Below are 26244 nucleotides of genomic sequence, written 5' to 3' on the forward strand. Positions count from 1 at the left end.
CACATGATATATGCACCTTTCTCTTTTGAGCAGTTACTTGAGAAGTTAAATCCAGGGATTTAAAGTGTGTTCAGAAAAAAAAATTTGATATACAAAGGGAAGTCGAAAACTTCTCTGCAGCTGTTTGTGGTTGCTTCTTGCCAGGTTGAATATACTGCGTGGTTGACTACAATGTAATAAATAGGATTCCTAGAAGAAAATAGGTCTACCTGTTTTCCTTGTAAGCAGTGACTAAAGTTAGATTATTTAAGATTTATGTGTCTAGACAAAGACAAATCTGTCTAAAAACAATCTTTGTTAGTCCAGTCTTTGCTTCAGAAAAACCAAGCCATGTATGAAAGACCATGCCCGTAATCCCAGCACTTGGTAGCTAGACACAGAGGATTGGGAGTTCAAGGCCAGTGTCAGCTCCAAAGCCAATTAGAGGACAATCTGAGGTTGAGAGAGAGAGAGAGAGAGAGAGAGAGAGAGAGAGAGAGAGAGCTGTAAATTTTTCAAAGAAATTCAGAGAAACATACCGAATGGTTTTCATAGGTGGAGGAATTACCAGAAATTAGGTGAAATGCTTCCTTTAAACTCTTTCTCAACAAGTATCTTTACTGCTCCGATCGGAAAGACATTCTCATTTCGGGAAAAAAAGCATAGCAATAGAGGTATTAATTTGCTACAAATGCAGATGGATCACTTTAGAGACAGTGCGGAATTAAAAATTACAAGGCATTCTGTTTTGTTTATTTAATGTAGCGTGAGGGCTTGAGCAGGCCATATCCACAGGGACTGTCAGCAGATGTGGACTGAGTTCCTGCAGTGTCTCAGGGTAAACAATGTAAAAATAAACGAATGGGCAGACTAATAGAATGTGATAGACAGGATGCCAAGTAATTGCTATAAATGCTTTGCCCCCCCCCCCCTTTTTTTCTTTTTGTCAGAGACCCAGAAAGGACTTTAACCTCTGGGTCTATTAATCTGGCTTCTATCATCAAACAGGGTTAGTGGTACTTCATGTTCCAAATCAGAAATGTCTGAGTTGCCCTTGGTGTGCTGTAGCAATTCTGTTTTCTTTCCACTGATATTTATTATCTCACCTTAAAAGGGGAAAATATACAGATAGCACACGCTGGTATCTGTGACCTTGAGAATTTCACCAGCAGGTGAGAATTTTACCACATGGGAATCTCTTGAATTCTCGGAGGGCCAATAGATAGCCCTCAACCTGGTTCCCTATAAAGTTCAAGAAGGGCTCTGAACGCTGGCCTCTGGGAAAAGCTTGAGCATGAGGTTGATCCTGTTATTGGGTGCCCTATTGGGGCATGTCTACTGTCAAGAAACATTTGTGGGGTAAGTGACACTCTCTAGTGTTTATTTGAATCCTGCTTACCTGGTTCATGAAGCCTCTCATTTGCTCATAACTTGGTCAGAGAATAAGAATAAGGGGGGCATGCATTCAGTGTTGTCAAGAGTTCTCTTAGATTAGTGTGTGTGGGGGGGGGTGGAGGTGGGTGTAGTGGGGAAAATAGGAGTTAGTCAAGGAAGAGATGATTGGCCGTGGAAGGAGGAAAAGAAGGAGACTGTCGAACGCCAAGAGACTGTCTATTTGGGAATAAAGAACAGGGTTGCACTTGGGACTGTCCCAGTCCGTGGTGGCCTCTACTATGTACAGAGACTGGAGAAAAGGCGAGGTAAGGGATTTTGTTAAGGCAGAGAAATGGATTTTGAGTGGCTGTGCCTTGGCCCCGTTGGTGCCTGTTGGGAGCTGTCGAGTGAGGGCAACCACTGAGTGACGTTAGTTTTAAGGTTATGGCTGGGAGTTCCGTCATCAGCTAAGTGAGAGTAGCCTTAGAGATCGAGCAGGCTGGTTTGTTTTTCCTGTGGGAGGTTGGTTCTGTGAGATACATTCTGGAGTGTGACGTCAAGACCTGTTCTTTCTTTCCCATGGTCCTAGATGACATTTTAGTGGGATGTGACAGGAAGGACTCCATTTTGTAAAAAAAAAAAAAAAAATGCTTTTTCCAAGTCTGACCTTGCCAGTCTCTCCCCAGCGGTCAGAATGTGGGGCTGATGGGCAGTAGGGAGGAACCTACTGTACTTGTCTCGAGGGTCACACAGTAGGTGTTCCTCCCCGTCCACTTCCAACCTCGACGGAGACGCCTTCCTCTCAGCCTTTGTCCTCCACTCTTCGGATTCTTATCTGGGTAGCAGAGCCTCCGACACCAGGAAAGCCAGGGCTGTGGGTCTCGGCTAATGTCTCTCCTGGCTGCCGGACTCATCTTTGCTCTGAAATGCTTTGATTTTGCTATTTGTTTGTTTGTTTGTTTGTTTTGGAGCCCTGGTAGCCCCAGAACTCATATATAAATAACTTAGGCTACCCCCTCCTCCTCCGCCAACCCTAGGGCCAGGCTTCTAGATGTGAGACTCCTTACACGAGTCCTGGTTCCACAGTTCTGTAACGGGGTTTGGGAGCATTTCTGGAGAGTATTCTAAGGGAATTAATGAAGCATTCTAATACATTTGTTCCATGAAACTAGCTAGTCAATTCAGTTTGGGAATCAAAGAGTTAAATAACTTTAGGGTTTCTAGACTGTTGACTAAGTACGTATGCATTAGAAATCTATGAGGGATTTTTTATTCTTTAATTCACACCCCTCCCATTTTGGCTGAGGAGCTCCAGGGTCTGCTGTTCCTTAGAACACACACCAGGAAATATTAGTCTAATGTGTTACTTTTCTCAGCCCCTCATTTTAAAAGAGGACTCCTGGGATTCCATGCATTAACTAAAACTAATGAGTCCCAAATGGAAGAATTTTCAGACCATTCGTGGCAGATGGAGACTCACAGGCAGAAGGGTCTGGAAGACCTTGGGGTCTGCCACTTGCGGGTTACACGGGACTGCACTGGAACCGGTGTGACTCACCACCACCCTTCTCGGCACCACCAACGAACCGGAAGTCAGCCTGCTTGGAAAATGGACGGAGAAAGAAGGCCCAGTTACTAAGCAAAAGACTCTTTTCCCCAAACTCTTTTCTGATAATCTGCTTGCCAGTTTGGGGGTTTCTCTTTTCTTCCATGACAGCCCTTGCTCCTTAGAGCGTGTGTACCAGTGCAAGTGTGTATGATACACCATTTGATTTGCCTGGGCCTCAGCTGTTGCTAGCTGGGCCCCGAGTTTGTTTACATCGTGAGATCCGGAGATGGTGTTGTAGTTTCAGCCACAAAATAAAACAAAGAGCAACCAAATAAAGAAAGAAAGAAAACAAACAAACAAACAAAAAAAACAAACTAGAAAACTTCACGTCTCCCCAGATGTGGGTCTCATTCCTCCTACAGGCCCCAAATTAATCGTTCTCCTTTCCCCCTTCCCTTCCTTCCTTCCTTCTTTCCTTCCTTCCTTCCTTCCTTCCTCCCTTCCTTTCCTCCTTGAAAAGCAGGCACAGATAAGTTTTAGAACCCAGTGCTTTATGAGAGGCAGGTGTTGTTTGACAAATACTCATTAGCTCAAGGAAAGGACCCTTTCATGGCACGCTTCCTGCTAGCAGCAGGACACTTCTTAATCATTATTTAGATAGTGTTTCCTTGGAGGAAACAAAGCCGTTTGATCACCTCCTTGTTCTGGGGACGTGGGTCAGTGTACAATTTATTAGCTTCTGGCTTGTGAAAGAGATTGTGGACTGTCGCGTTCATCTCCGCCATGCGGAGGCTGACGGGAGCAGAAAGTCACAGGAAACGGTGCACAGGCTTTGCTTTTAAGGTCATGTCTGTGGTTACCATTTCTTAGGGACCAAGTTCTTGAGATCATCCCCAGTAATGAAGAGCAGATTACAACTCTGATGCAATTGGAGGCTGAAGAGCATCTCCAGGTACTGGCCATAGCCTCAGCTTTTGCTCCGTCCAGTAAGTAATGCCAGCAGGGCATGCTTGGACCATGGCTTGACCCCTTTGAGGTAATGTGAGAGGCTGGGACTTGGAGCTGGGCTTCCAAAAGTCTGAGCGTTAGTCCCAACTCGATGGCACTGAGCAGACCGCCTTCTTTCCCCGTGAGGCTCATTTTCACAATCAGAAAATTGAGGAAAAATACACCATTTTTCTACATATCTCCGAGGACTATTGAGGGAAGGAACAAAGCATGAAAACCGAGAGCTACTTTGAAACACCGCTGAGCACCTTTAATTCATTATTTCCCTTCTAAAATAATTTATGGCATTAATATCCCATGATGAAATGAATTGGATCACTTGAGTGCCAGATTGATTTTATTTTTTTAAGACTTCCCATAATTTAAAATCATCTGTTTCTCTGCCAATTTTAATATCTAGCCGTGGGATGTATGTACTAAAAACATAACGTCTTTGCTGATGCTCGGGTACAGAGAAACTCTTGTTGCTCTAAGATAGCAGGTCCAGAGTGATTCTGATTTTGTAGATGCAAAATAAACTAGGTAACACATTGCGTTACCGAGATCCTTCAGGGTACATCTCTCTATTTCTCCCAGAATGATTCTTGGCTTGGCCCTTTATCCCTTTCAGCTTGACTTTTGGAAATCACCCACCATCCCCAGGCAAAGAGTCCATGTCCGAGTCCCCTTTAGCAACGTCCAGACAGTCAAAGTGTTCCTTGAGTCCCAGGGGATTGCTTATTCCATCATGGTTGAAGACGTTCAAGTAAGTATGCCAGACAGCAGCCTTCCAGAGGCCTGCTGGTCCTCTCCACGCTGCCGGGAAAGGGACCTGTGGGTTTCCCGTGGGCCTCGTCAGTGTGAACTCTGTTGCAGACTGGTGGGGAGGCGCAGCTCCCAGTCCTTTTAGCATTTCGTGGAAATGGAAGAAAAGCAATCTGTGATTCAATTAGTTTTTAATTAGAGGTTAACTCAGAAACGCAGGCTGAGCCACAAGACCGCCTGAAGGTGCTGTCACCCTGGGGCTGCAGCTGCTGCCTGGCCCCCAGCCCACGCATACCCCATCTCTCTTCAGAGTGCTACCAGAGTAAGAGAAGTGTATGACCCAGAGCCGATGGACAAGATAGGCATACAATGAGGAAAGCTTGGTGCTGGGGACCAAGTGTCAGCACCTCATTTACACCACCAGACCGAATGCGTGGCTGGCAGCTAATCATTGACTTGTTCTATCTTAGGTTCTGTTGGATCAAGAGCGTGAAGAAATGCTACTCAATCAGCGAAGAGAGCGAGGTGGTAACTTCAACTTTGGGGCCTACCATACCTTGGACGAGGTAGGCATTTCAAAACGAGAATCAGAGAAACAAGCTCCTCTTTTCCCTGATGAAAAGGCTACCTCTACCTGGTGATTTGATAACATAGATACATTGTCGTGTGTCCCTGTCCTGTGTCCTGTCATGCCTCCCCCCGCCCAGAGTTTCTCTGTGTGGCTTTGGCTGTCCTGAAACTTGCTCAGAGGGAGCAGGCTGTCCTCGAACCCACAAAGTACTGGGATTAAAGGCAAGGCGTGTGCCACTACTGCCCAGCAGAATTTTTTTTTTTTTTTTTTTTTTTTGGTTTTTCGAGACAGGGTTTCTCTGTGGTTTTGGAGCCTGTCCTGGAACTAGCTCTTGTAGACCAGGCTGGTCTCGAACTCACAAAGATCCGCCTGCCTCTGCCTCCCAAGTGCTGGGATTAAAGGCGTGCGCCACCAACGCCCGGCCAGAATTTTTTTAAAACTATTTATTTTTATTTTATGTGCATAGGTGTTTCGCCTGCATGTGTGTCTGTGTGAGGGTGTCAGAGCCTCTGGAAGTGGAGTTACAGACAGTTGTGAGCCGCCATGTGGGTGCTGGGAACTGAGCCCAGAGCCTCCTCAAGAGCAGTCAGTTCTTTTAACCGCTGAGCCATCTCTCCAGCCCTACTATGCTCCTTGTATTCCCTAGCAGATTTCACGGGCAGTGCCTGCTTAATGCAGGAACTGAAGTCGGCTTGTCCAGCCCCACAGCCGCACAGTTATTGAGGAGGTGTCCAGAAGCTGTGAGTGAGTCCACAAATAGCTCCTTCCCACTCTTCCCACAACACTCCTTTGCTGATTTCCAAGCTGCACAGGCTACAGAGTCACCCAAGAGCGATGATTAGCCATGGTCTTGGATGTATCAGGGGCCACTTTGAAGCTGTTGAGTCCCACCCACACAACGGTGTCAGCGGCTCCCAAACTGCCCTGTGTTCCAAGGTCGTACGGTAGCAGAGTCTAGTCTCTGCCTTTCTGGGTCTCCATCCCTTCTTTCTCTGCCTGGACCATGCGCTGCTCTGTAGGTCCAAGGAGAGCACTGCACTTACTAATGTGACAGGAGCCTTTCTGGAACCTGATGCTGGCTTATTTCTCTGCGCTGCCAGACTGTGGGTGGGTGGCAACTGGGGAGTTCAGGGGTGAAGCGCAGAGTAGGAAAGAGTAAAGGGGCACTAAGCCTCCAGATAAAGAGGTTTAAAATGCATTTAAAACGCTATTTTAAATGATTTGGAGGCAAAATATGACTCGAACGGATTTGTGCCTTTGTTTCACTGCCGGAAACATCAGTGCAATTGAACATGGGGCTACGTCATTTGTATAATATGTGTGTGTTATTACTTTCCAACCCTCTCCCAGAAAAAAAGTGTGTTAGTTTGACTAGAAGAAAGAATAAAAAAGGGTATCTTCCCCCACTTGCCGTTCTAACAAATAGGTGTTTGCGACAGCAAACGCTGGCAACAGCTGGATACTCTGCTTCTGTAATGGTCGCAGCCTGGATATGTGGAGAACGGACAGAATCTCAATGAGCCTTCAAAACTGGGGTCGGAGTAGCCAGTGGCTGGAGGACATCCCCATTGTGCCGGGGCCTGCGATAGCGCAGCTGTGTTTGGTAGTGCAAGCCGGTCACCTCTCTTTCGGTGCCACTGCGGTTTGCTAGTGAGGGCGAAAGGCTTCCCTGCCGGACAGGGTCTAGGGGGAAAACAAGCCACAGGCAAACCAGACAAGTGCCATTTTACATTGCACAGAACAGGAAAGAACCGGCTCTGCGGCGGCAAGATGGCTTCTCTGTTTCAGAGTGACTCATCATCCGGGTGACGGCTTGCAGCCGCCCCCAGCTGGAATGTGGGGAGACCGGGAGTGCAGGGGTGAGGAGACCCTGCTAGCTGCATTCCCCTGGTCACTAAATAACAGATGCCTGTTCATCATTTGAACCTTTCAGATTTACCAAGAAATGGATAACCTCGTGGCTGAGCACCCTGGTCTAGTGAGCAAAGTGAATATCGGTTCATCTTTTGAGAATCGGCCCATGAATGTGCTCAAGGTATAAAGCGGGCAGAGACTTTTGTTTCCCATCTCTCGAGGCTTCTAGAATCCCGCTCCTCCCAGCTCGGCTTGCAAAGCAGGTCTCCCACCCCCACCCCCTCCTCCCACCCTTTTCTCTCTCTCTTTTTTTCATCCTAACCGGTCTTTGCTGGTTTTGAGCATCCCCCACCGCCGACCGCCCCCCTTTTTCTTTCTTTTCCTTTTTTTTTCTCTCTCTCTTTTTCTGCACGCAGACGCAGGTCTGCAGGAGAGAATTAATGCTCGGGTCCTGATAGATGCGCTCGCCGGGAGCCGGGCCGAGAGCACCAATTGGAGCCGAGCAGGAGAGGCGGCGGGCACGGGGGAGGGGAGGGAGAGAAAGGAAGGGGAAGGCGAGCACTGGGAAATTAATCGAAGTGGGAATTCTTTGCGGATTTTTCTTTTCCTCTCGCTCTCTTCTCTTAAAGGCAGCTTAAAAACAAAACAAACAAACAAACAAACAAAAAACAACCAGTAATTGCCCGAACTACATTTAAAAAAAAAGTTTCTCTGTGTGCAGATGATGACGGACAACTAAAAGCGAAGGCAAGGCCCTGGAACGGAGGGTTTTTTGTTTTTTAGGTGACAGTTGAAAAAACGGCGAAGGTTCACTGCTACTGTCACCCAAAGAGTCTTTGGGTTGATAGTTTCAAGCATTTGCACTTTGTTCAGAAAAACAGCAAAAAGTGTTTCCCCAGACTTCCTAGAAAGTTTGTTAAGGGGTGTGTGTGGCGGGAGGTAATGTCACAACGGCCGGCTAAATTTGGAAACGTTGTGGCTAGGAACCAACTGACTAACTGGGACAGATGGACTTCCAGAGCGCTTTCCCCTAAGCAGGCCTGGGAGGGGTGGTTTGCCTACTGCAGGAGGCTTGGCCTGGGGCTGTTTGCTGCCCGGGTTTTTTTTTTTTTTTTTTTTTTTCTTTACCGGCTGGCCTACCTGTAAGTCAGGGAACCCTAAATTCTCCTCTGCCGTGGTTTTTCCTGACCTCCGATTTTCCAAGTGGTTTGGTGGTTGAGATATTTTGTTTGTTTGTTTGTTTAAGGTCCCCAACTTGTTTCATCTTAGCACTTTGAAGGAAAAGGCTCAAAACATTTTCACCAAAACTTTCCCAAACCTGTGAAATGTAACGTTTTTTAGCAAGAATTTGCATTTCTCATTTACCTTAATCTGTTGCGCTTAGAATGCCACACAGAGATAGAAACTGATGGTGCAAAAATAATCTTTTCCTCCCCATTTACTGATTCAACTGGCAAGGCCACTGTTCCAAATAACCCAGTCACTTAGATCATAAAACTGAAACTCCTGAGGGCCATGGGGGCTTGCCGTCCTGTTCTGATGCAGGGCCCGGAAAATTCTGGTGAGTCTCAGAACTAAAATAACACAATCCATGCAAAAACATTGGAAAATAGAGGAACCAACCAACAAACAGGGAGGCTAGGAATAGGTCTGGCGGTTCTAATTTCACAGCTATAGGAGGAGAGCTGTAAACTGTTTTTTCATTTTGTCCATTCCTCACCCCCTCATACATTTGCTTCCATGCCTGCTCCCATATGAACTAGTCTTTTAAATAAGAAGAATGACATACTACCCGGAACCTGTTTTTCCCCAGTTAACAACATGTGAGCATATTTTCATTACATTAACTACGATAATTTTTTTTTTCAGAAACATCAAGGGAGGTAAAATTTGCTTTGCTTGTAATCTCCATTTAAGCTTTTGTTAAGAGAAAGGGGCCAAACAAACGGACAGAAGAATCAAGCCAGTGTCACCTGTCCATCTCCTCTTGTTCTCTTAATCCTGTCGAGAACAGAAAGGGGACAGAGAAAGACCCTGGGGGAGGTGCCTACTGGAAGAAGCGGTTTCCATTGCTGTGCTTGCGCTATGCTTGTTTTGCAGTTCAGCACGGGAGGAGACAAGCCAGCCATCTGGCTAGACGCGGGCATCCACGCTCGAGAGTGGGTTACTCAAGCCACGGCTCTGTGGACAGCAAATAAGGTCATTGCTTAAAATTCTTCACATATTTTGTCCTTTGGGAGTTAGACTCACTAAGTAAACACACACTGTCCCGGTGGGCCTGATTGCAAGCACTCTCAGGCAAATCCTTCTCTTACAACACCGGCAGGAAACAGAGTCTGCCAATCTTTCTTTTCTTTGCCTCACCCCATCTAGGATCACGGTACTGTGCCTCTGGGCCCCCCTGCTAAAAACACAGCAAGCCAGAGAATTGAAAAGGGTGGCCAGCGGGGCCTCTGGGTTTCGAGTTTCAGCCTAGTACCGGGAGAGAAGCTCAATACTTTGAGAGAAGTGCCTCTCCTATAAAATCTTGAAAGGGCTTCAGAGAGCAAGAACAGTTTGCTTTGACCTACAGATCTAAAGTGTAATGAGCTGGGGGTGTCTGGGTCGTGAATATTGCCAAACTCTGATTCTGATGGTCCTTGGCACAAGAGTCAGGACACGATGCTGGGTGTGACCTAGGAATTCCAAAATGACACGCTATAAATCAGAATGTTAATTCATGAGCAAAGGAAATCAATCCACATCAGATCATTCAAGCATGTGCAACCACGTGCATGCCGACTGATACATTTTTCCCTTCAATTAAAATGCGGTTACCTTTAGGGTATTATGAAATGGATATTTAACAGTTGAATAGTAATGCCTTAGGATGGCTGAGCACAGGAAATGAATAAATTTTAATCCGGCAGAAACTTCAACTCTCCTGCAATTGATTGCAGTCAAAATGTAATTTCCCAAATGGAATTTAACCGCTTCTCCATACCTTTAGCAAAGTCCCCGCATATTTAAGTAATCTGATGTTGGTCGAGTTCCTTTGGAAAGTCACCCCACGGGAGGATTAAGGAATATTAAGTTTTTATAATTTGGTTCACAGATCCAAATAAACCACTCATGTCATTACCCACCGTTGCAAAAAGCGTCACCGCAAATACTAGGGAGAAAAGTGTTGCTACTTCTAATAGATGGGTGATGACTGACATTTATTTAATGTGAGACAATTATTGTCACCAGAAAGGGAAGCTATAGACATTGGTGTGTGGATTAAGCTGCAGGAGACTGTTCTGCAAGGGATTTGGAAGGTTCCCATCGATCAACAATGGTCCCTAATTCATGTTTGGAAAAACAATAAAACAAAAGAAAACAAGAAACCAAAGCACAAAACCACAGTGCCATAGTATTTTGCAGTGTGTTTTCTGGTTTGCAATACTGAAAACTCTGTGTGTCTACTCAGCTTGCTTCTGATTATGGAACTGATCCATCTATCACTTCCCTTCTGGATACCCTGGATATCTTCCTGCTGCCTGTCACAAACCCTGATGGATATGTGTACTCCCACACCACTGTAAGCCACTTAATCTATTTATTTCTTGTTTTTTTATTTTTTATTTTTTTATTTTATTATTTTTTTAAAACATCCACAGGGCTTAAGAGGACAGGCAGGAGCTTGGAAAACCAAACAAAAGTTATCTTTCTGTTCTTGTTTTGCTCTAAGCAGAAAGCCTAATCTCTCAGTAGTGGCCTTGAAATGGGGCAAAGGGAAATGTTTGCAATCATTCCTTATTCTCACATGCAATGACTTTATATGTCGACTCAGCCAGAGCCTGTTTCCGCTGTCAGGCTGGACAGTGAGTCACCTAGGAGACTTGTCCCAATTATCTCCGAGATGTGTGTGTGTGTGTGTGTGTGTGTGTGTGTGTGTGTGCGTGTGCGTGTCTGTGTGTACCCTTGCGTGTGCTGGACTGATAGGAAAGAGGAGGCAGATATTCCCTGCTGACAACTTGATTGTCATATGAGTTAAGTAGGCAGCAGAACGCATCCTAGCATTTTTTTTTTTACTTACAATTTGTCAAAGAAATCCTCTGTAATATCACCAAAAGGAGTTATGTAGGCTCCCTCCCTGTAAGATAGCATGACAGAAACACCGCTGTGGCATTGCGACCTCACATATATTCAAAACGAATTCGAGTTTTAAGTTTCTTCTTGTGGAGAGCAGATAACGATGACAATGACTAGCGTTTTCAAAGGGACTCAGAGTCTCTATTCACAGCCCGGCACACTGCATGAATGCAGGGTCCACAGGCAAGCAAAGAAAGGCTGCCTCTGATCTCTCAGAGCTTCCCAAAAAACATTAAAACATTAAACACCCTTGGCAGCTCTGTAGTAAGGTTGCCGAGTTAGCCCCACATTTTCCCCAAACTATTCTCTCAGAAATTCCATCTTTCCCTTTTTTTGTTGTGGTAGTGGCTAGCATTGAACAGAACCATGTTTTATGGAACATGGCTTGGCAGGCATTTATTTGAGAGAGGAAATACAGAAAGTGAACCCTATGTGGGGATCATTTGACATAGCTGTGGGCCAAATAAATCCTGTGCAGTTCTGAAGGTAGGGAGCCAGGGAAAGGGGTACTCGGGGAAAGGACCTGCCTATCAACAGGGATGACCACCTTTTCTTCCCCCATATTCCTGTTTGCTGGGATTTTAAAAGAATCGTATGTGGCGAAAGACCCGGTCTAAACTGTCTGGAAGCTTCTGTGCTGGTGTGGATCCTAATCGGAACTGGGATGCAAATTTCGGAGGTGAGTGCGGGGTGGTCGTCTCCAGGGACAGTCGAGACTGCTGTCTGGGCGGCAGACTGCTTTGCTGGGGCTCTGCAGTGCCGTCAGCCTGTTCAGTCCATTTAGGATTCAAGTCATTTTAAAACCTCTCTAAAACACTTCACTAAAGCCTCCCCCTTCACGGGAGGGAGTGCAACACTGTCACAGCTCCAGGCAGCGTTTGGTGTGGTTAGCTCACATCTTGCTTTCCCTTCAGGCGTCCGAGCTGAAGAAGCCAGGCTTTGCACAATGGCGGGAGCGCAGGAAGCGCTGAACCAACCGCTAGAGGGGGTTAGGATCTATTAGGAAGACATGCATTACATCATCTGGTAGATGCTTCCAGAAGGAAAACTTACAAAAAAGAAGTACAAATGGAATTAAGACATGGATTTTTTTGGAACAGAGGCAAAGATAAAACGTTAGCTTGCTCATCTGGCTTGTTGACTGCAGTTTTTCTGTTTGGGGGTCCACTGGCAAGCTGCTTGGGGTTTCTTTGATGCTTTTAGGCACCAATTAAACCTTGGCTTCACTAATCACAGAACTGAAATTTGTTGTTTTTTCCTGCGAACTTCCAGTACCAGCGCATCAGTGATTTTTCTCATGGAGGTGACTGCACACTTGACAAACTGCATCTCAAGGAGAGAAGGGCTTCTTTTGGCTACAAGATTGGAGGAACATTCCATCATGGCCGTGGCAGTGGGAGATGAAGAATGTGGGGGCACCGTGGCCTGGAGGGATGGCTCAGCCGTTAAAGGCTAAGCTCACAACCAAAATTATAAGAATGTGGGTGCATTGCGTTCCTGGTCAACAGCAGAGAGTGCTGAGAGCTGGGGCTCAGCTGGTTCCTCCTCTTTGTCCTTCTTTAAACGTTCAAGTGCCCCAGCCTGTGGGGGAGTGTCACCCACATTAGGACTCCAGGGTGGGTTTTCTCTCCTCGGCTGAATGCCTCTGGAAAGACCTCAGAGCTCCCAGAGGTGTCTTTCCTGGGAGTTCCAAATCCAGTTAAGTTGACAATGCAGATTAAGCCTTGCAAACACTGGGCTGTGGGCTTTCTTCTAATACCTGGCACAGAGTCTGCACCACAGAGTGCAATCATTAAATATTTGTAAACCAAATGAATTATCGAGAGTTACAGAACTGAGACAGGACCCACCAGGGACATGCGATGGGATATGCATGAGTGATAACTTTGTTCATTGCTTTAACAATTTATTATTCTTATTATTTTGCGCATAGGAAAAAAGTAATCAAAGCGCCAGAGCCTGGATATTGAACCGTATCCAGTAATTTGATGGCACTTCCCCCTCTGAAACCTTATTTTTAAATAATTTTAACTTAAGATGGCAGAAGTTATGTTTACATGGATCTTACCCAGTTCACTTAGAGAGCTTGGGAAATCTCAGTCTCCACCTGCTCCCAAAGCGTCTAGCTCTGCCAGGCCTACAGGGACCCCTGTTTCAGTCCTCTTGAGCAACTATAGCTGTTGAGAGAATCAAGGCCAAAGGTGGCCTTGTCAAATGTGGTGGCTTCCAGGGCAGAAAGAATGTCAGAGGTTCCTCACATTTGTGGCTTTGTGACTTGGTCCAGTCACGAAGTACAGATGCACCGAAACTTCTGCTCCTGGACTCTTCCGGTTGGAAGAGGTCCCAGGAAAGGAACTTACAGAACCCCCACCTGCCTCGGGAGCTCTTCTTCCAACAGTTCCCAGAGAGGGGAGACGATCTAACTGGATAGCTCTTTCCGCCGTACAAGAGAACCATATTTTAAGAGAAGAGCTGGGTCCAGTTAGTATTCTGGTCATGCCCTGCAAGGCAGAGACTTGATCTAACCCAAGGGTGGGCTTCTCTGATTTACACAGGAGGAACTTATTCATGCATGTGCTAACCCCTCCATTCTGCAGTGCCTTCTTCAAGCTACTGTCCTAAGGAGGCTTCTTCCTCTTCACCCCACCAGGACCGGGAGCCAGTAGCAGCCCTTGCTCTGATTCGTACCATGGACCCAAGGCCAACTCTGAAGTTGAAGTGAAATCCATAGTGGACTTCATCAAGAGTCATGGCCAAGTGAAAGCTTTCATTACGCTCCACAGCTACTCCCAACTGCTCATGTACCCCTACGGCTATAAATGCACCAAGCCAGATAACTCTGATGAGCTGGTGAGTCCCTCCATTCGTATTTCGATTTCAACAACTACATCTGCTGGGTGGCCAAGTTAAGTGCCGGTCGTACAGTTAGGTACCAAGGAGGAGGTATGCTAGTTATGAAGGTAATGGGACCTACACCCAATGTAAGCCGAGTTTCTTTGCTGAGTAGAATCCATAAAAATTAATGGTACCTTAACATAGATGATATAAAAAAATCTGCTTTTCTTTTCTTCTTTTTGAGGCAGGCTCTTACTTCAGGTAGCCTGGTCTAGGTTGGATCTAAAATGACAACGTTATGATTCTCCTGCCAGCCTCAGCCTCTTGAGTGCTTGGGTTTCAGGTGTGAACCACCCTGACTGGCCCTAAGCGCCTGCCATCATCAGTTCCCAGGGTATACTTCCTAATCAGCCTCCGGATATGGACTTGGTGTTCTTGGACCGCTGGATAGATGCTCTGCGCTAGGCAGTACAGCTCCCTGCTCTCACCGAGGGCTTTCTTGAGCCCCTTGGCTCTGGGACCTGACATGACAACGTGCTGGGAGATGGTGTGTGCTTAAAACGCTTTCTTCCCTAAGTTAGTTCCTTTTGTCGTCTACCCCCCTTCAGAAGCAAACAGATTGGCTGCGGCCTTGGGTCAGATGGTAACATCTCAGGAAGCTTCTCACAATTGAGCAACAGTTATTCCCAGATGAAGAGAATGTGCAGACATTTCCAGTTTGGCTTTTAGGCTTGATTTTGAAACCCATCTGTTAGGCATAAGCCTGGAATTGAGACCTTTTGGACGATTTACCTTCAAGTAGATTTTTTTTTTTTTTTTGTCAGCTGCCACAGGCTGACAGAATAGACAGCTCCAGTTCAAATGTGTCTTCATCTTCTCAGTTTGGGCCTTAGGCTTGATAGGGCAGTTTTCAGGGTTGCAGGGGGCTTCTTACCAAAGTCACACCTAGGGGAAAATGTCAGGGTTGGAAGGAACCTACGTGTACCTCCTGATCCCATTGTTTGTTTTTAAATTAAATGTAATTAATTTTTTTAATTAAAAATTAGCATGCCAAGTATAAGGTTTCATTACGGCATTAAAAATTGCTCCGGTGGATTCTTGCCCCCATGTTCTTCCCCATCCCTCTGCTCCCTGTTCTCTGTCCGCCACTGTCCTTCCTTCCCCTTTCATATAACACGTCTCCCCCCACCCCACTCCCATGCCCTTTGAAACACCTCTTCCCTCTTGAGGTCTCTTTTCTACTTTCAAGACCTATACCTGCACCTAGACAACCTTCTGTTGTCCAAATCCCATGTTCAGGCATGTGTGAGACAGCCGGGTAGCCTACAGCCCAGAGCCGGGGTCTCTGCCTTAGAGGGAGCCTGATCATGCCGGGGAGAGCCTGAGTGTTAGAGCTTTTCCTTTCCGCTGTTCACCTCGCAGCCCTGCTTTAGCATCTGGCTATGCGGACGAAGTTCGTTCTTTTTAGGAACTGAGTCTGTGAATTGCTTAACGACTAGAAACCCACTTCTCCCAGGCCTTCCCTTACTTCATCTTGGCTGCAAACTACCCTGATTCCTTTAAGGACTTACAATATGGGGCTCCACTCCCTGCCCAGTTGCTGTTTCCTGAGTGCCAGCTTTGTCTGTATTCTTGAAAGGTTTCCCCCAAAGTGAACACGAAGGCTGTGCCATGGGTTATCCAGCACGGAGCAGAGAGTGTGGCTGTAGCTATGGGATGGCCTCCCACACACTCTCAGGGCACAGTTTCGGGGATGCAGTTGAGGGTCACCTTAACTCTTTAGCAATTACACTGGTGTTGTTGACTTGGGGATGCAGTTGAGGGTCACCTTAGCTCTTTAGCAATTACACTGGTGTTGTTGACTTGGGGATGCAGTTGAGGGTCACCTTAGCTCTTTGGCAGTTTTACACTGGTGCTGTTGACTCATGCTGGGCTCACTGACAACTGAAACCCCCAGGCTCTCAGAGGCTTCGGCTGAGCCAGGTTTTCCCCATCTGGTATTTGTACAGTTGTTTTCCTGGACCCAAGTTCAAGACCTTACATTTATCCTTAGCAAGGACAGTAAAGCCTCAATCAGTCAAAATTGGAACCCTTGAGTAATGGGAAATATTTTTGCTGATCTCTTGGAAAAAGAGACGGCCATAGGGAAATAAGCCAGTGTAGGGATCAACTTGGAGGAAAAAAAACCCAGCAACTTCCTAGGTACATCCTGAGGTCAGTACATATATGTTCTCTTTAGGACTCTTAAGCCCACTCAACTGTTTTTGTTTTGTTTTGTTTTTTGAGGCAGGGTTTCTCTGTGTAGCCCTGGCTGTCCTGGAACTCACCCTGTAGACCAGGCTGGCTTCAAACTCAGAAATCTGCCTGCCTCTTCCTCCCAAGTGCTGGCATTAAAGGTGTGCACCACCACCACCTGGTTAGGCCACTTCCTAAAAAATTTAAAATGACATTTGTGTGTGTATGTGTGTGTGTGTGTAAGTCAGGGAACAGCTTGCAGGAGTTGGTTCTCTTCCTTTACTCGGAGAGTCACAGGGATTGGGTTCAGGTTCTCAGGCTTAGCAACAAAGCCCTTTCCCCAGTGATCTGTCTGGCCACCATACTATTTTCACTTAGGTTTCTGAACAAGGAGAGCTAGTGGCAAAATGATGCTCTCTGGAGCACTGTAAAGGCCTGGATAATGAAAGATGACCACGCCCTGTTGCTTGTTCGAAGGCCGGGGAACAACACATGTGTTTACTGCCTAGTGAAATGGTTGAGGGAAAAGGAATGGTGTGTTCTGTGTCAGGAGCAAAGGAGACTACGTAACCAGGCCTCCCCAGTCTGTGTTCTTCTACCGGAAGAGACAAGTTCTATCCATTTACTTTTCCTTCTAGGATGAAGTGGCCCAAAAGGCTGCCAAGTCTCTGACAGGACTGCATGGCACCAAGTACAAAGTGGGGCCAATCTGCTCCGTCATCTGTAAGTATCTAATTTGCTAAAAGTTTGTACGAATGACCTACTAAAGGGGAAAGTACCTTTTGAACTTGGGCTAACGCATTTAAACGCCTTCATGTGAAAGGGGGAGTCCATCACACACAGAACCCACCCTTGCCTGCTTCCCTCAGAAGGTCTGGGCTCCCCATGAAATATTTATTATGTGATAACAAAGGACTTCCTGGATCTGTGCATTTTGTGCTGTCTGCTGAGCTTGTCCAGGACCTTCCATCTCAATACCGTTGTGTACAGTCTCTTTGCCTAAAAACGAACCTTTATCAGAACTTACTCCAAAACTCATGCTTTTTATTAGTTTTATTAGTCTTCCCTTTATTGGCTAAGAGGGACTCCTGCCTTGAGTAAGCTCATGGACTAAGGGTGGGGGATAAATGGACGTGGCCCCTTTAAGAGGATCTGATTAGGGGCTAGGGACTTAGTTTAGTGGTAGAGTATGTGCTTAGCATGCACAGAGTCCTGAGTTCAAAAGCCCTGGGTTCAGTTTCCTGTATGAAAACTCAAAAGCAAACCAAATAGCAACAGCGGGAACCCCCTGGACAGTTCAATGGTTCAATGAAAAGATGCTGAGACAGGCAACTGTCTTGCACGGAATGGGAAGAAGAGGAAGGGGGTGAGGCAGGGATAAATCTAGAAGTTTGCTATCGACTTTGTGAGCCTCTTCTGCCTTCCAGCGGGTACTGCGGGAGGTCTCGGCGCACCCTGAATTCTGAACCATTTAAGTGACCCTTCCTTATATACAAAGTAAGGAACTCGAAACTACACAGCCAAGTGTCCATTTCCACAGTGCCCTGAGCTCAAAGGTCCTTCAGAAACTAGAGGAGCATGTGCCCCAAACGCACACTCATTCTGTTCAACAGGTTTCAGTCCGCATCTGCCGTGTGCTGAGCATGGCGCCAGGTACTGCGGATATAAGAAACTGACCAAGAGCTCTGTTTCTTTTGTAGTGTGTGTGTGCGTGTGCGTGTGCATGTATATGTGGAGGTCAGAAGACAACTTGTGGGGATAAGTTCTTTCTTTCCACCTTCTGTGTTCCTGGGATCAAATCCAGATCATATGGCTTGCAACAAGTGCCTTCACCTCCTGAACCATCTTGCTTGCTCAGAGGTCATATTTAAGAGAGATAAGTGGGAATTCAAAGGAATATTAGTATGTATGTGCCATAGTAGGTTGTGCATGGTTCAAGAGTATTATAAAACTGTGGTGGGAGATTTAATGCTCTGGAGAAGCTTCACATGGGACAAAAGTCAGGCTTTAAAGATTGGCCATTAGGTAGCTAAAGAAGGAGCGAAGGATCCAGCTAGTCAGGTCCAAGGGTCCAGAAGTATGACTTGCATGAAGGACTCTGAGACCCACAAGCAAGTTTGGAGTTGCTGGGAGGAAAGATGTGAGGCAGGAAGCCGGAGGGATATGGGCTGCGTGTGTTATATGAAGACTTTGAGTTTAATTCCAGGGATTCTGGAAACCGTTTTGGAGTTTTTAGAGAAGCGGTTGAAGTGTTGAGTGGATGTGGAGTTGTGATGGACTGGGTGTAGGTGCATTCCCGAGCGGGAGCCGGGGGAGTTAGGGCTGGAGACGATGGCCCAAGTTAGAACATGGCATGAGCATGGGCAGTATCTGGGACACAAAGCCATTGGCTCCCTGCCCTTTATTGGAGGTAGAGAGCTTCTTGCTGAAGGTCATTGGGTTGTGCTACTCACTGAGAGGACATTCTGGATCATCAAAGGGGATCATTGGAAAGAGCAAGGATTCGATTGTAGAAATATTGAGCTTGTAGTACTTGTAGGGTGTGCTGCCTTCAGATAATGTGGCCCTGAGATTCAGCAGCTAGGGAGGGAGGGAGGCACAGAAGGGAGGGAGTTTGAGTAGCAAGAGCTCTGCGGAGAGCGTGGTAACAACAAAGCAAGGCTGTATCTGGAGTGGGAAGAACCTTGAGAGGAGAAAGGCGGCGGAGAACTAAGCAGAGGGACCTTGGATTTCAGAAAGAAGAGCAATTATTAAAAACGAGACAGTGGATAAAACGATAAAGGCCATGTAAAGGCCAGAACACAGGAAAGAACATTTCCCACTGAATGTTTCTCCCAGTTCATTAGCGGCCTTAGCCGGAGTAGGTGCAGAAGAGTGGGTGAGAAGGGAACGGGAGAGATTCGGAATGGGAGGCTGCTCTTGTTTGCTTTCATAAGATACATGCATACACATATACAGCTGTACGTGTGTAATGGCTGACCCAGTGTGGATGCCAAGAAGTGGGGAGGGTGTGTAGGGGAAAGGGGCCTGTTCTCGGACATACCGTGCGTATTGCTATAGCCTCAGCCATGGGGAGGGGAGGGAGTGTTTGTGGGAATGCCCACTTGTTAGTTGCAGTTTTCTTTTTCATTTGGAGACTATGTGGAGGGAGCAGCCTGGCCTTTGACTCTCAGAGATCCACCTGCCTTCTGCCTCCCATGTTTTCTGCTCTCCCCCACCCCGCCCTCCATGCTCCCAAGTCTCTGGAGCTGTGGATTGTAGTCTGGGTATCCTTTGCTTTGCTTTATATCTTCTATTCACATAGGAGTGAGTACAGACCGTGTTTGTCTTTCTGAGTCTGGGTTACCTCACTCAGGATGGTTTTTCTAGTTCCATCCATTTGCCTGCAGATTTCATGACGTCATTGTTTTTACAGCTGAATAGTACTCCATTGTGTAACTGTGCCACATTTTCTTTATTCATTCTTCGGTTGAAGGGCATCTAGGTAGGTTATTTTAATGGGAGTTCTAGAAAGCGGAGGATTGAGGTTTACTCATTAAATCCAAAATCCTTCATGGAAATGCAAAAAGTACTTCTGAAGATATGATCGGTCATGGAAGTTTCTCTTTTTAGATTATGTGCTTTTGGCTCTCTCTCTCTCTCTCTCTCTCTCTCTCTCGCTCTCTCTCGCTCTTGCTCTCCATGCTACCTACAGTATATTTTAAAAACTTTATGGGAGAAATAATTCAGTATTCAACATATTTCTTATCATGTTCAGTCTCATTAATGAGTTGTTGTTGTTGTCGTCAGTGAACCCAAACATATTTAACTGGAGCCAAAGCCTGTGGATCTCTTGTGCTCATCTTCTTAAAGTTAACATCTATTCCTGTGGAGTGTTTTGTAATTACATGCTGTTAATTTGCTATTTCATCTTATTGATAAATCTCAGTTACTGGGTTCTTGGATTTGTCCAATTTTATGTAAGATAAAGCTACTATTTATATTTTGTAAGTTCCTTTTAGGAATCTAGCCCCATGGCAAGATTAACCACCCAGTGTGAATGAATGGCCTTGGAGGTTTTTTTGTTTGGGCTTTGGAGTTTTTGAGACCTTCAAAGCCATGTTCCATATGAACTTGGTCTTACCTTTTTTTTTTTTTTTTTTTTTTGGCAGAGTTTCATAAAGTCTAGGTTGGCCTTGAACTTACTTGGTAGCCAAGGATGATCTTGAACATCCAGTCCTCTTGCCCCAGACTTCTGAGTGCCGGAATTGCAGGCATGAGATGTATTAGGCTTACATGGTTCTGGGGGTTGAGCCTAGGACTTCATATAGGATAGGAAAGTATTCTACTGATTGAGCCTAGGACCTCATATATGATAGAAAATATTCTACTGATTGAGCTGTATCTCTAGCACTTAGGGAACTCTCCAGAGCCCCTGAGTATTGGCGGTGGGCACAGAGAAGTGGATCTAACCCAGGACCCTGACGACAACTTAAGTTTGAGAAGAGCCTGCCTTTTTTTGGCAGCCTTGGGTTGGAGGCTGGAGTTTAGCCTGTCAGCAGAATGCAATCCTGGTATCCCTGAATCCCAATCCCCTATACATGTCTCATCCATTTCATTATAAGAGATTTAAGTTTTTCTTTTACCTTGCCAGACCTTGGAAGGCTATGTATTTTTCTTGCTGAGGACACAGGTATCAAAGATAGTTCTAATAAGCTAATATCAGATATGTACAGATGTGCCCTATGGTCCCGTGGAACCTGGTACTTCCGTCACCTAACTGCAGCCCTGCCCAGTGCTGACTCTGGGTCCCTGCCTCACCCCCACCTGGAGAAACACTGGTACTCTAGGAACCAGCTAAGCGCTTGCCTTGTGACTCAGGCTGGCATGCGGCTGGGGGCTGAGCACCTGCTCTTCTCCAAGCAGTGGCCAGCTGCACATCTTTGGTAGGTGAGACATTTCCTGGACAACTTCTTGCCTGCAAAGGGCTTTGAAAACCTTCACATAGTCACGAGAGAAGGAACACAACTGTCGGAGACAGAAACATTGATCTGAATTTGTAGTTCTGCCACTTTGGAACCCAATCACCTTGGGCCAGTTACTTACCCTCCCTTGTCTCTGCCCATCTGTGAAATGGCTTGTTGGGAGTCTTAAAAGATGGTGGAATAAAAGGGCTTGATAACTCTTTCGTGAGCACAAGCAAGGGCTGTAACCTCGCCCACCGCCTTCTTGGGTCTTGTTCCCGCTGCGACTCATCCTCATTTGACAAACAGATCTTCTGTAACTTAGAGATGAAGTTGGCTTGCTCTTTAGGTTACCAGCTAGTGGTTTGCAGGGTCAAGATTCTGTCTGAAGCCCAGACTTTGTACCCTCTCTGCCCCTCTTAGTGAGATTGGCTCGGCCAAAGGTTCAAGGTGGTGATTTTGGAACCCACAAAGATCCGCTTAAGTGAGTTAGTAACCATTTCGTGTCTTCGGTTTGCTAAGTACTGTAGTGGCTGCTGTGGGGATGAAAGTCACTGGTCATAGAAACTCCTGGGCTTTACAGGCTGAGCATCCCAGATCTGAGGTTCTCAAACCCAAGATGCTCCCAGCTCTAAAACTCTCCCCTGACAATGGGAGGCCACGCGTGGAGAATTCCGTATCTGATCTTACATGGTGGGCCTGAGCCAAAGCTACGTGTGCTAACGGTAGTGATGGAGTTATCTCTGGGCCACGGATATACAAGTTACACCTAAAACACAAATGAGTTTTCCCTTTAGATTAAGGTTCACTCCAAGAGATCTTATCATGCATATACAAACATTCCAAACTCTCAAAAGTCTGTTATTTAAGACATTGTTACTCCTAGCACTTTTGGATGGAGGCTAGGTAACTTGTAATTCCCAACACCAGCCTTGAGTGTCCTTGAAATAGCCTCCCTGGTCTCTGTTCTAAGGTACCTGGTAGCTTCCTCCAATTCTACCCCAACCTGTTCTCCCTGGGAGGGGCCTTGGGGCTAGGCCATTGCTCAGCTTTGCTGAGTCACGAATGCCTCAGGACTTCATAGCCTAATGACATCTTTCTTCATCATAATCACGTGCCACATCAATGGCCAGACTTAGCTCAGATGCACATCACTGTACTGGCTTACCCACGATCCCCAGCACGTGATTTGACATCACATAGGAGCTTGCTCTACCCTAATGGCAAGAGTCCCCTGAGGCCAGGGACCAAGTCACTCGCTCGCTTTGTAATCTGTTTTATCCCACTAGAGAAAACGACATGTGTGCCTTCTGGAGAAGGAAATGGTGTGGCCTCCCTAAGCTGGGGAAGGTGTCAATTAGGGCATCAAACAAAGTTCTCAATAGGTAAATAAAGCTGGAAGCACCAAAGAGAGGCCAAGCACAGTGTCCATTTGAACGCCTCTTTCATTTTAAACCAGTCAATCTTATGCTCTTTTCTGTCAGAGACTAAGTCTGTTCCTCCAGCCCGTGCATAGAGGGCCTTGGTCCATCTCTCATCGTGCTGGAGGTCAACGGAGACAGTGTAACCACATTTGATTTCCTTCTGCCCCTCAGACCAAGCCAGTGGCGGAAGCATCGACTGGGCCTATGATATTGGCATCAAATACTCATTTGCCTTTGAACTGAGAGACACAGGCTCATATGGCTTCCTCCTGCCAGCCAAGCAGATCTTGCCCACGGCAGAAGAAACCTGGCTTGGCCTGAAGACCATCATGGAGCATGTACGAGACCACCCCTATTAGATAGGATCTGCAGAACAGACAGACACCATTAAAATCTCTGGTGTAAAGCAAAACCGGCTTCTGATTATTCCTTATTCCAGCCCTAACCTGGAATTTAAGCATTTCTTTTCTTTCTTCTTCATTTTGTTTGTTTGTGGGACTGGGATTTGAACCCAGGGACTTGCCCTTGCTAGCTGAGCCCTTCCCCACTGAGCTTCATTCTCAGCTGTTTCTCCAGTTTCTGTTGTCCCAAAGCCACGAGTCCCCGTGTTGTACCTGTGTCTTTCTGTTTAACTTGTTCTAAGTGAACTATTCCCAACACCCTTTACGTTTTTAATGTAATAAGTTACATATGATACAAATTTGTTGTTTTATTTTCTTCAGACAGTGTTTCATGTGGTTGAGGTTGGGCCTGAACTCCTGAGCCTTCAAGGTGCTGGGATCACAGGCACATGCTGCCACACCTGACTGTTGATAATTGGGGGGGGGGGCAGTAGCTAACAAAGATATTTTAATAAGAGAAAGAGACATGGGCTAGAGATATTAACTCAGCGTTAAGAGCGCTGGCTGCTCTTGCGGAGGACCCCTGTTTGACTCCCACCCACGCCGTGGTTCACAACATCTGTAGCCCCAGCTTCAGGGGATCTGATGCCCTCTTTTAACCTCTCCAGGTACCAGGTATGATAGGTACACAGATACCCATGTAGACAAAACACCTATACACATCAAATCAAATCAATAAATCTTTAAAAAGCAAGAGGGAGAATAAGAGGAGCTCAGAAGAGAGTAAGATACACACAAGAGTTTGGGTATAGGCTTTCCAAAGAAAAATCCCCCAAAGAGAGAGACTGAAGTATACTGTTTAGCCCCAAAGAAAATCACACTTAGGTCTCCATAAATTATAAGCTGATTGGCCCATTAGCTCTAGCCTCTCACTGACTAACTCTTACATCTTGATTAACCCATTTTTCTGATCTATGTTAGCCATGTGGCTCAGTATCTTTTTCAGTGGGGCAGATCACATCTGCTGCTTCGGTGGTCTGGGCAGGTGTGGGGTACTGGGTGAGACAAAAACCCCAACAACAAGCAGGCCCCGTCTGTGTTACAGTATACAATGGGCTCCTCAAGGGAGAACTGTCCTGTGATCATTCTTGAGACACGGTCTCTCTCTATGTAGCCCTTAGCTGTCCTGGAACTCTCTTATGTAGACCAGGGAGGCCTCAAACTCACAGAGATCCACCTGCCTCTGCCTCCCGAGGGCGGAGATTGAAGGTCTAAGCTCTCATGTCTGGCCCGATGGTTATTCTTAAGGGTACGGTTCTTCATTATTGAGGGGAAAGCTCAGCAGTGTTGTGTGTGCACTATGTTGTGCCACCGTCACCAGTGTCTGTCTCCAGAACTTTCTCATACCATCTCCAATTGGAGCGTGTACTCATTAATTGGAAAATCGACATTGCCCTCCCCTCTAGCCTCTCATAACCATTATTGTACTCTCTGTCTATGAATTTTGTGAGGGCAGGTACCACATGAACTGAAATTCTGTAGCATTCATCATTCTATGTGGGATCGATTTCACATAGCAAAATATTTCCAAGGCTCATCGATGTAGCAAGTGTCAATCCTTCATTTTTTCCCTTCCTTCCTTCCTTCCTTCCTTCCTCCCTCCCTCCCTCCCTTCCTTCCTTCCTTTTTGAGTTAGGGTCCCACTAAGTAGTACAGGTAATCCTCCTGTCTCAGTATGTCAAATGCTATGACTTCAGGTTTCAGATATGGACTGCCATGACCAGCTGAGCACCTTTATTTTAAACCAGTGGTTTTTAACTTTCCTAATGCTGTGACCCTTTAATACAGTTCCTTATGCTGTGATGACCTCCCCCAATCATAAAATTATTTTATTTTTTATAAAATTATTTTATTGTTACTTCATAACTGTAATTTTGCTACTATTAAGAATTATAATGTAAATGTCTGTCATGCAGGATGTCTGATATGCCATCCCCAGGTTGAGAACCGCTGTTTTAAATAGCACAAGCATTTCAGAGTTAGCAATGGATTTAAGTTCTTTCATTCACTCAATACAACAGAAAGATGCCAGGTAGCTGGCTCCTGTGTATCCTTTGGTGTTGTATGAGGAGGGCCCCCTTGTTTGTCCCAGCTGCCTCGCTAGCTTACACCCGAAATAACCACACAGAAACTGTATTAATTAAAACACTGCTTGGCCATCAGCTCTAACTTCTTATGGCTAACTCTTATATATTAGTTTAACCCATCTCCATTAATCTGTGTATCGCCACATGGCAGTGGCTTACTGGAGATTCTAACTGGCGTCCATCTCTGACAGAGGATCCATGGCTTCTCTGACTCTGCCCTTCTTCCTTCCAGCATTCAGTTCTATTTTCTCTGCCTACCTAAGTTCTGCCCTATCAACTAGGCCAAGGCAGTTTCTTTATTCATTAACCAATGAAAGCAACACATGAACAGAAGAACCTCCTACACCACTTTGGTCTTGTTGCCTTGTGCACCATTGAGTTTGTCTTTCTGCTTGCACACAAATTCTCTTTAGACATGCCCTTCCATTAATGATTTAGATTTCTTTACTCATTTATATGTTTATAGATGGCATTCCTTGGGAGACAGTGGGAAATGGGTTTCAGCATCTAGAACTCTGGGTCTAGAACTAAATAGTTCTTTTTATCATGCTTCTAGCTGATTCCAGTCTTTGTTTCTCTTACTATTAACTTCAAAGATGAAGTCTGACTTGACATGCGCTAGAATCCCACCTTTGGTGGATAGGGAAGGTATAGGTTCAGTTAAAGTGTTGGGAGGACACAGAGCTCTGACACAGGACAAGATGATAGGGACCCCAGTTTTGCCGCATCTGATGGAGGTGACCCTTGGGACTCAGTGCCTTCTCCTCCTCCCTTTTTATTAGGTTGGTTCTTTGGCCCTGTCAGAACCTGTATTAAGACAGACAATATAAGTCATACTACCCTTGTCTATCAAGATAGGATTAATTTCCTCATCCCTCACTGTTGATGGTATGCTCTTGGCCTGCCTTAGTTTAGCAAGAATCCCCCTCCCTTGATGCTTCCTCTTAGCAATTTTCCATCTACTGATCCCCTCATCCTACTGTCTTCGCTGCATTTGGCCCCAAGAGGAAACTAGCCCCTTCTACTACTATAGCCCTGATCTCCACGGCAACAATCGCCAATAAAATCTTCCTTACTGTTTTAACAAGTGCCAGAATAAATCTCAACACTGCCAGCCATGACCC

General features: G+C 46.0%; 1 protein-coding gene across 2 annotated transcripts; it reads left to right on the forward strand.

Moving 5' to 3' along the window:
- The first annotated feature begins 1273 nt into the window (after positions 1-1273).
- Positions 1274-22991, forward strand: Cpa2 (carboxypeptidase A2). 2 transcript variants are annotated; one of them, XM_041675553.1, is made up of 11 exons: positions 1274-1338; positions 3773-3854; positions 4521-4655; positions 5125-5220; positions 7159-7260; positions 9180-9278; positions 10531-10641; positions 11784-11874; positions 13846-14045; positions 16904-16988; positions 22804-22991. In XM_041675553.1, the coding sequence occupies exons 1-11, from the start codon at positions 1274-1276 to the stop codon at positions 22989-22991; spliced, it is 1254 nt and encodes a 417-aa protein (XP_041531487.1). The 2 variants fall into 2 exon arrangements, with proteins under 2 accessions (XP_041531487.1, XP_041531488.1); XM_041675554.1 differs by lacking the exon at positions 5125-5220.
- The last annotated feature ends 3253 nt before the right edge of the window (positions 22992-26244 follow it).

The sequence above is a fragment of the Microtus oregoni genome, unplaced genomic scaffold (assembly GCF_018167655.1).
Source record: "Microtus oregoni isolate MIOR12 unplaced genomic scaffold, Mior012 000026F_ref0000081, whole genome shotgun sequence".
Taxonomy (NCBI): domain Eukaryota; kingdom Metazoa; phylum Chordata; class Mammalia; order Rodentia; family Cricetidae; genus Microtus; species Microtus oregoni.